This window comes from Pteropus vampyrus, unplaced genomic scaffold, assembly GCF_000151845.1.
Source record: "Pteropus vampyrus isolate Shadow unplaced genomic scaffold, Pvam_2.0 Scaffold139, whole genome shotgun sequence".
Classification (NCBI taxonomy): Eukaryota; Metazoa; Chordata; class Mammalia; order Chiroptera; family Pteropodidae; genus Pteropus; species Pteropus vampyrus.
Window position 1 is genome coordinate 865,242 of NW_011888920.1, and position 10,999 is coordinate 876,240.

Here is a 10,999-nt window from a genome sequence, read left to right on the forward strand (position 1 = left end):
AACACATAGTCAAACAAAAAAGCAACAACAGAGGCAAGAGAACAACAAACCCAAGTCCCATCCCCGGTGCCGGGAATCGGGACAGAGATAGAGTAGAATCCCATTGTCAGGGAACAAGGTTTGTGCTCTTTCTACATTCTAAAACCAAGCCCTCAGAAATCTCCCCAACTTGTCACTCTGAACAGCTGCATGCATTTGTAAAAGCAAGTTTGTAACACTGTACACCTTTTAAGGCTGCAGTTGAATACTAAATAATAGAGTAGTTTTGTTCAAAAGCAACATTTATTTTTCATGAATATAAGAGGCATATTACATTTGCTATAGAAAATGCTATGTGAGGGAAAGGGTGCATGTTACCGATATAGAAAAAAATAATTCTACTTATGAAAGTGTTCTGCCCTATAAGAATGTATTGAATGAAAAGCATTGTCTCAGGTGAATGAGCCACACAGAAATGCAGATTTACTAGGGTTTGTTTTGAAATGTAATTTGTACAGTGAGCTTTTATTCCTTTGATGGCAATGAAACAGATTTATTGGCTACATGTTGGAAATACAATAGATAACAGATAACCAAGGGAGAAGTTTTAATAAAACACTCAAGAAAGAAAAAAGAAAAGTGAATGAATATGCCTGCTTACATTTCAGCTAATAAATAAAAAGTACAGGTAGGGCTTTAACTGAAAACCATCCTGGTTATTGCAGCCTGGAAAGTTTATTGAAAATTAGGTAGAACACTCTAATTTTTCATACTCACAGATATGATGTAAGCTGAACAAGCTAGTGTGATACGGCACATTTTTATTTTGGTACAGGAATCCTATATTTTCATAGGAAACTTGCAAATGGTCATAAAGAGGAAGAGTGGTTCCTGATTATTAGCTCAGCTATTTCTGATTGTGCTCTGGGATTTTGAACAACTGAACAATAGAGTATTTAATTTTACCACTCGCCCCTTGAAGTAAAAACACCAGACACTTTTAGGGAAATTTTGAAGGTATATCTTTAATAAGCACTAGCTTTTCATCTCAAAGAGCTGAGAGGAAATGAGCTAAGGACAGTTGAGAATTTGGTCCTGAAAGCATCATGCTTAGAAATCCAAGTATATTTAGGCCACTCATCTGACACAGAGACTTAATGAGTTCCTGTCACATACCTCTCACTCAAATGGTTTTAGTCAGTAAGGCCCAGGACTCACAGAAGAAATCGGCTCTCCTTTTTTTCTTTCAAGGCAGAAAGAAAAATATAGTTCTTTCTGAGCAGCCCCTGACCTATCTTCATTTCAGTGTTGCTCTCTTAAGAGTCTTGCTTTGGAGGATGATGAATCACTTCCTACTCCTGGAGTCAGTCTTCTTTAAAATAGACATGAAGGAGCCAGAGAGAAAAAAATTAATCTATATACCAATAATAACTCCTAATGCAAATAAAAAAAAATAGTGGTGAGCAGGGCCAAACTTGTTCTCCCATAATTTGCACCATGACTTCTTAGAACATGCTCCACAGATCTGTAAAAGAACTAGAGACCCCAGATGTGATTTCACTTAATTCAGAAACAGAAATTCAGAACGGTGGGTGAGTATATGATAGGGGTTTACATCACCAAATCTGAATTGTTTTAATACGCAAAAGCTTTTAGGCTATAAATAATCCATGATGGTTTGCCAAACAGAAAAATGCCATTGTAAATCCATGTCGGTATAGCAAAAAGACAGGAACACAAAAGTAAAATACATAAAATCAATTAGCACAGTTTAGAGAATTTGAATCCATTATTAAATATGGACCCTATCAAATGTTCCATCCAATTTCCAGTTGTGTTACTACTTCCATGCTTACTTTTTTTACTTTTAATTGCCCAAATCTTTCAATGAACACTATTTTGAAGGGCTCATACAGAGTCCCAATGTCATTCTCCAAAGGAGTTACTTCTGTGGAGGGGTTTTTGGAAAGAAAGAATTCAAACTTCTGCTATAGTTTATAAATTGTCTTGTGTAGGATTATAATAAGAAACCTTCTGAGAAATTTTTTTCTGACTGGTGTTAAATGAATTTGCATACCTCAGCAAGATGCATAAAAAGAGGATTTAATGGCTTAATTTCTAAAGCACCTATATTATCATGGCATGCTTTTGGAGGCAGGTAATTACTGTCTACATAGGTAAGTATGTAGTGTATCTCATGGGAAAAAATAGTTTGGTTTGTGCCTTTTCCTTATTTTCCTTTTATATAATTAAGATGTATCCATAAGAAAAGCTCATCTGTTGGTTTTTAATACACAAGGTGCTTTCTTTAAAAGAGCAAGATCCAAAATTGTTTTGTGATTCAAAATTTAAAAATAAATTAATCTTCCAAATATTCCAAAGACATGTTTCATGAATTTACTTATCCCTTATTTTGTCAAAAGATTTTAAGGGTCTAAATAACTCAACCTTATGTAAGCTCTGGTGTACCTGGTTATATATACTGAATAAACCAGATGATCTATTTACATGTAGACATGGATATATCCTCAGAGACTATTATTAAATGCAATCCTATATTCTTGGATATAGAGGTTGATGATACACCTTTCTATTTGCCATGGCACTAACAAAGCTAGGCTGAAACTCAGCAACCACTTGTATTCATTGCTTTGCAGGATAGTAGTAAGTTCGGTTGCTGGCAGGAAAAGGGTCTCTTACCACACCCTTCTTAAACTAAAGGTTTCTTCATGCTTAATGTAAGTATGTGCACATTCTTTTATCGAGGTGGTCTGGAGCTGCAGATACAATCACACCGCTCGTGGTGATCCAACTGGATGTCAACGAGAGCCATGTGCTTTGCTCTGCCCCTCCTCCTGAAGTAGCCAGGCTCAAACTTTAATACCTAGGACAAGAAGCATATTCTTGTTAGAAATCTCCTGGAGTATAACTCAACAGACATCACTTATTCTCTTTGCGACAACTGGTTATTAACCTTTTGAGAATCCAGTAAAAACTATGGGCTCACTATTAGAATATTTTAAGTATTTTTACAATCATCAACTCCTTGAAATAGAGGGATCAACTGATCACACAGTAATGCCTCCTGCATTACCTACCTGTAGTACCTAGATGACCTCAGGTATCCTAGCAGGTATTTATTGACAGCTTTCTAAAGGCCTGCTTTGTCCCAGGTGCTATCCCAAATATTGTTATATTCTTCTGCCCAAAACATATATTATGGAAAAAATAACATTACAGAGCATATTATTATTTTGGTAGGTAGCATAATGTATAAAGTCAAGAACATAATATACCGGTATGGCTAAAATTTTGGTTGATGTAAAACATTTTGCTCTAATAAAGGTCATTAGCAGCCATAAGCAAATGAAAATGTGTCTATGTTCTTACATATTTGTTAGTATATAATATCTTTTATAATTCAAAACAGATTAAGCTCTATTAAAATCTTTGTACATTAATGCCTGTGTATTGTTACAGCATTTTTAAATTAATAAAGTCTATCATTAATTTTTTAATTATTAAGTTTAAACATATATTTTTGAATTAGTATGTTTAAATAGAAGCTAACTCTTCTCCCCTGCTGTGGCCTTCACTGAAGTCAAAGAGTCATCACATGATAAATACTTGAAAAATTACATACTTGTTTTCACATATACTATATGGTCGGTTTGATTGCTTCTCTTCTTTATATTCTTAGGTTCCTGTTAGACTTCACTTTTGATTTTGTTCTATTTTCCTCTTAGTCTCTAAACTCTGGCATAGCAGCACCATATAATTATGTAGCATTTTACAGTTTTCAAAGAATTTGCATAGGTGTGCTATTTCTTTTGCCCTCAAACCTTGTCACATAGTAGACGAGGTATCCTTATTTCCATTTTACAGATTAGAGAACTGAGATTGTAAGGAGGCTAAGTGCCTTGTCCAGGGTCTTCTGGTGCCTTAGATCTGGGAGCAGGGCTTTTTCCTCTAGGCTCCTAGAACACTCTGACCTAATGCCTCTACAACATGCCTATGATTTCCTTTTGTGTCCCCATGCGGGAACTACAGTGGGGACCTAATACACATTGCTTCACATATGTTGGTCCTGGATGAAGGTTAGAAGTAAAATCTTGTTTTCACATCTACATAACTTTTCATAGCATCCCCACCATTCTTTACAATGGATTATATTCTCAGAAATTTTCTCATCCTCAAATTACCTATTTCAAGTCATAAACCATCTACCAGGAAAAATCGGCCTAGAGTCCTTAGTACTCATGCATCATAGTCATTGTGCCCATTTCTTCAGCACTTAGCCATGCTGTCCTACGGTAGTTTCGATGAGAAGAATAAATCACTGCCTTTGTTCAATGTTCAATCAAGATAGGGAACCTGGACTCTAACAAAGAGTGGAACATAGAGTCCCATTCATACCTGAGCTTTGAGAGAATATTTATGAGGACAAAATTAGGGAGAAAAGGAATATCCTAAGGGAGTTCGTGAGTGAGGCACAAAAACTCAAAAGTATTTGATATTGGTAAAGCTAGTCCAAATGACAGTTTCGATAGCTAATTACATTGTTATATGTTTCTCCTATGATACTGCTGCACTTACAATAAATATCACATAATTTCGCATGATTCATTATGCATTCTCTCTATTAATTGGATTATTAGTGCTTTGAGGGCAAGAATAGCAAAAACAATCACTAACATTATTGCCATGCATTTTATAAATGACTTTGCAAATATCAAATTATTCAGACTTCACCGCAACACTATTAGGTACACTACTAATTTTGTTTATAGATAAGGAAAGAGAGGGGCTAAGTTACACACTCAAAGTCACAAAGCTAGTAATTGGTGGAATCAGAATGAGACTCCATGTGCACTATCTCATGCCCTTACCTATGAAATTGAAACTTTTGTTTGTACAGCTCAGCAACATACCGGGAATATAGTAGCTGCTAGAGAAATGCACCTGGGTGAATGTGCTTGATGAAGCCACCAATGCAGAAGTAAGCGAATATACGTGTATGTTCTCTCCTTTTTACCCCATCCTTGCACCTCACTATCCCAACTTCAGCGAATACAAAGGACAAAACAAAGAAGCCAGGAAATAAAGCAGAGTCTTAAAGAAAGTAGCCCATGCTTTGGACCCTTTTAAAACCTTCAAAATTTAGAAATAAAATTTAAAGTACTAGGAGCAGAGTTATAATGACATTTGCCTTTCACTGCTCTCATGTTCTCTACTGCTGGGTAACTATAGAAAATAAAAGATGTTGCTTCCCCATGAAAACTATAAGTAAAAAAAGCAATGATTGAAAGATGTCATACCTTTTTGGGTATTCAATAGCCTTGCCCATGACAGATATTAAAGCCTTACTGTGCCATGTTTGGTCAGAGTGTCTTGAAAGGGGTTCGAGGTTAAAGTCCTACAGCTTCGCCAAGAATTCCTCCAATGTGAATTAGCTGCTATTGTCCAAGACTACCTGTATGTAAACCAGATCTGGGGTTTGGCAGATGCTGGGGAGGGAAATGATTTCTAAGATGAGTGTATGATAAACATTCTCAATTTAAAGAAGGCCATTATGAAAGCCTAATAAGTTGCAATAACTGGCATCTATAAAATCAGTGCTCTGTCGATTTGCTTTCTCATTTGATGGCAAACAAAAGAGTGTGCTTTGGGATGACAGCAGAGCCTGGGCAGTTTTTCTAACTTGTCTCCTGATTGTTCAGGGATCTTCCCTGTGTTTTATATTAAGCAACATGAGCACAGCATATATGTGTTTTGCTGATAAGAGAAAAATGAATTGGCAGACAGTTTCCCAGACAAGACAGGAAAGCACTGTTTGAACAAAGTGGAAATTGGACTGCTTTACTGGCTGATCACAGCACTGATGTTCAAAGCTTTCAGACCATATAATAGTCTTTGGTTCAGGTACACAGCATTGAAAGGAAGACGAGAGCAAAGCTGATTTGAGAGACTGTGGAAAGTTAAAAGAAAAATGAAAAGCCTTTATCTGAGAAAGCAAACTGGCTAGTTATGGGTTATCTGGTCACCTTTAAAGGGAAGGAACCATTGAATTAATTACAGCCACTGTTGGACACTTGCTAATAGGAACCATCACAAAATGATTTCCTATTTTCTGAGCTATGATTCACAGCTGCAAGCATGCACACTGAAATAAAAATTCTCTAAAGAGCAGCCAGCCATTTCTTATCACCTATGGGTGAAAATAGAAAACTCGACTCCTCTTCACCACCTGGAAAAATGCATGAAGCCAGGGGAAGTTGACTTTTACTAAATGGAGAATGACTGAGTCAGTTGGTAGCTTTCATACCGCTACACAAAGCCAAAGATGCTCAGTTTGCAAATTACCATATCACGAACGAAATCTAACTACAGCACCAATAAACCACTGAGTGAATCATTGCCACAATGCTATTACGCTAATAAAATCAAACCAGGCAGAAAAGCTATCTGTTGAGTTGGGTTCTTGTTTATCGGGGGGAGGGAGGATGAGGCGGGGGGAACGTTGTTAAGGACTTGTGGTAGTTCTCAAATTGATGGTTGACATAGGAACACAAGTCCATATTTCAGGACAAATGCATTCATTGTATGAACTTGAATCATTAGGAGTTTATTTAAGATTCTACCAGCTTCCAAAGCAGGCAGTGTTCAGTGCACATACAGTTTCTTATCTTAAGGAAAAAAATGAGCTTGATATTTTGCTTCTGTTTTGACATCTTTCATGTTTATTGACTGTATGAAAAATATGCACAGAGTTAAGGTTTTAAGGGCTGATAGTCCATTTTTCTGCAATTTAAGTGACTATAAACAAAAATACTTTGAGAAGAGATGATATATTGCTTTCTACCTGGGTAATTGCTCACCTTGCAGGCAATGGTTGCACCAGAGCCTGGGCCTTGTAATGGAGAGACTGAGACCAAGTCATAAGGTGCAGCACTCAATAAGAAAGACACAAATGACAAGAAGTTCAGCAACATTTTAAGTTGGAAGGTGACCAAAGCTAGGGCTATAGTGAGGGTCTATAAAACTCTCATAAACTTTGAAAATGGAATCTTGACATCTGTCGACATTTACTTCTAATAGAACTTTTCTGTGAACATCCTGGGGTTACTATGGAGTATATTTAGCAGCAGTCCTACCTTTACAGAGCTAAATAATTAAGTGATTTTGATAGTACCTTAGAGGGTTAATGGCTATATGCTCAGCCTTCCCATAATGGAAGCCTAGCTTGGCACCAAATTTCAGATAATGGCATTAGCGCTGAGTATCATTCTGACACAGGTAAGTCTTGTCTACTGAGGAGTATCATGCCCCAAGATAAGTTTGCTAAACTTTGGCAGTAAGGCCTGATGTGAAGCTAGATCTGGAAGGGAAAGGATGGGCTCATTCTGTACGTAGTACTTAACTGGAAAGTCCACCCGCTTGGTAGGTGAATTATCACAGTGTCAGGAAGTCAAAACTGAGAAAACCAGCCCATGCTCTCAGAAAGTTCCGCTCATATCCGTTTCGTGCTTTACAGTCTTCCGATGCTGTTATTCACCTAGTAGCACCACGAGGTAAGCAGCACAGGTGTTACTGATGAGTAAATTAACTTTTCCATAGACATTAACTGTTTTGGATCATATCTTTATTCTTTTGCATATATCTAGCACTTCGACCACCTATTTTTTATAGTTCTTACATAATTTCAGTAAGATGATATTTTGGGAGTAGGAAAGAGTGTAAAAATTAATGGCTATCATGTAGTTTCAGGTCTGTCTGAGAACTCAAAATTATAGGTTAACAGTGAAGAAACCTGAGGCCTTGGGAGGTTTTAAGTGGCTGGCCTTAAGCTGCCTCCCATGTGGCAGAGATAGAACCAGAATCCACATCTTCTCTCTTCTAGTCATACAATGTTTTCCTCTATTGCCCTGTCTTTAAGAGGAAAACATAAGGAAAGCCTGAAAAAAGCTGTCTCATGGTTTCACTCAAACAGGGAGAAAGGGAAGAAAGGAAAGAAGCAGGAAGACTCTATGCAAGTTCTAGAAATGACATTTCCAGAAAAAGAACAGCAAAGAGATTTTCTAGGCTTTTGTTATGATTAGTTATATCATAACCCCAAATCTTACTGCCTTTATCACAGAGTAAAAACTCTGAAAAAAAATTTTTTTTCCTGTCTCCTTGGTCTCAATTTACAATTTTGGCTAAATTTGTTTCAAAAATGGATGCTTAAAGCATGTAAAAAACTAAAAATACTATTCTTTTATCTTGAGTCTGAAGCTCAACATTGTATTATCCTAATTAACCTTTTGTTTCATGTACTAAATATCTGCTTACATCTCTAACTCAAATTAATAAGTATTTTTAATATAAAATTTAACACATAATATAAAATTCTACATCAAAATAAAAAGTCCTCTAAAGTTATTTTTTAATGTTGTGCAGAGACAAAAATGATTCTAGATGTTGTAAATGTGTCAGAAACTGGCTTGTGTGCTTAATACGGTTGCCACTAGCCACGTGTTATTATTTACATTGAAGTTAGTTAAACTAAATAAAATTAAAAATTCCATTTCTCATGTGCATTATATACGTTTCAAACGCCCCATATCCACATGTCGCTAGTGTCTACCATATTAGTGCAGGTACGAAGCATGCCCGTCACCGCAGAAAGTTTTACTAGTGTAGGTGGTTATACCAGCATTATGACAAAATCATGAGAAAGAATAAAGAAAATTAATTTCTATATTCCTCTCTCTGTTGCTCCCTAAATTTTTAGCTGTTGACTAAAAACTTAGGGCATAGACAAGAGACCAAATGATAAAAAACTGTAAGTATTAATGGAAAAAGTCTCCATATTTCTAGGGAAATCCTATTCCTTGATTATACATTATCAAGGGAAGATGAGAACTGACATTTAGCATCCTCTAATTGTCTATGCAATATGTTTTCTGGAATCTTCCCTATTTAAAAATCACTATCAAAGATCTCTTTTATATCCTATATATTCCAAGACACATAGAATAATTGTTAGGAAAAAGGAAAAATACTGTAACAGGATACCTGTAAAAAAAATACTGTAACAGGGTACCTGCAAATTTTTGAGAACAGAAAATAATAAACATGCTAACATTATATTGCACAGTGAAGAATGTTCAAACCCCCACAGGAGAAGTAGCATGACCTGTGTAAAAAGCAATGATTTTAGCTCCATTAGGAGCTTTATAATTTCTTGGATTTCACTCCTTAAATGCTTACTATTAAAATATGTGTGGAGAGTTACACGGGCCTGCCTATATGACGTGTTCGAGGCACCCCTTAAGGATGCTTAGCTCTCATAGAAACTCATTTCACATCTCATCAGTTATAAGTAGGAGCTGGGGAAGCTGGTTTCTCATTTCTCTGAGTTAGGAATACAAACACAGAACTAACAGAATAAAGGATGATGAATTCTCCCTCATGAGCCTAGCTCGAGCAACCCCCAATTCTGGAAATGAAGCCAGCCTTCTGTACTTTTCCACAGGACACTCAGCAGAGTGAACACTGTGACATATTTCAAGGGTATTTTAGGAGTTTAGGGGAAATACGTCAGGTGCATTTGTGCCAGGTATGCAGGTATTGACTGCGCGCAATGCCGTTTTGTCCTTTGTCCAGCACTTGGCAGAGTATAGAGCTCTGCAGACTCCTAGAAAGAGATGCTTTAGACAGTAGTTTCAAAAGGATGCCAACATTTTAAACCTGTTCATGTGACTGAACAAGGAGATCAAGGGCTTCCCCTTCTAGATATCAATTGTAAACAGAAATTTACAGGTAATAGTATTATGTGCAGAGATAAGAAAAAAACTAAGAAAAAGACCGTCCAGAAGGCAAGAGTCCTTGTGGATGTATGTTTAACTCTGCTGTTTCTGAAACAGGAATTTAAAAAATCAAGCCATAACTTGGATCTGAGCAGAGTCAAGATAAAAATACAGCATTCCCCAAATACTTCAAAGGCTGAACTCGAATGTTTTTCCTCACAGTTATGACTAGGTAGAGATCATGTCACTTCCTAGATTATTTTAACTTTAACCAGATTACTGCATTCTGCATTCATCCTCAGGTTATGACTAAACATTACAAAATTCAGCTTCTGAGACACAAGGACAATGTCCAATCTAGAGTTCATCAGGACATACAAAAATAAAATACAATGAGCACGATAACATTCTCTAGATACAAGTACTTTTTTCCTTTTGAAAACTGTGGGGTGGAGTAAGAAATTCTTGTGACTAAGAGAATATGTTCTATGTAGGTCTAAAGCAATGTGTTTCCCCTGTGTAAGGTAAGCATAGTCATTGTGGCCTATGACTCCCTGCATTCCTCAAGTGGAAAATAACGGTTACGAGGTATTCATTTTCATTTAGCTTAGAAGTTACCTCCTAACTTATCATTATTGTTTTATTGTTTTCAGGATAACAAAAGAGTTTTATAAAGCTGGAGATTTAATTTAGGGAGCACTCTATATTCTTTTGTTTTGAGGAACACTGATAAAAAGCAACTCAATATTTCCTCACAATAATGTCTGCTTCACATTTTAGTTCATATTTTAGAATATATTTCTGTATAATGTTTCGCATCTTTTAAAAAGCATTTCAGATACACTATACTATCTCATTCCCAGAACTGCTCTATAAGAGATTATCTGATATGCTTTCTCAGTCCCATTTCGCATATGTGAAAACTGAGTCTCTAAATTTTAGTGTCTCACGTATGATCCCACAGTCAGGAAGTAATAGAGCTGTTGTCAATGTGAAGAGCAGCTCTAACTCCCCTTAAGCCTACTTTTTAATCTTCAATAAAGTGCTGTATATTTTTAAAGAGAGAGCACAGTGTTACTAGTGATAAGAACATAAACTCTGGAACCAGTTGGTTGGAGTTTAGGTCCTGGCTCTGTGATTCTTTAATCATGTCACACTGGTCAACTTACTGATCCTCTGAGGCCTCAGTTTACTCATCTATGAAAAGGGAATAAAAATAGCACCCCCCC

At 36.5% G+C, this 10,999-nt stretch overlaps 1 protein-coding gene across 2 annotated transcripts in view; it reads right to left on the reverse strand.

Moving 5' to 3' along the window:
* Nucleotides 1-471: 471 nt before the first annotated feature.
* Nucleotides 472-10,999, reverse strand: part of PDGFD (platelet derived growth factor D) — a 230,860-nt gene continuing 220,332 nt past the window's right edge. For both annotated transcript variants that reach the window (XM_023535384.1, XM_011368111.2), the window contains exon 7: nucleotides 472-2,863. In XM_023535384.1, the coding sequence (XP_023391152.1) occupies nucleotides 2,738-2,863 (126 nt within the window). In that variant the 3' untranslated portion in view covers nucleotides 472-2,737. The remainder of the gene's footprint in view (nucleotides 2,864-10,999) is intronic.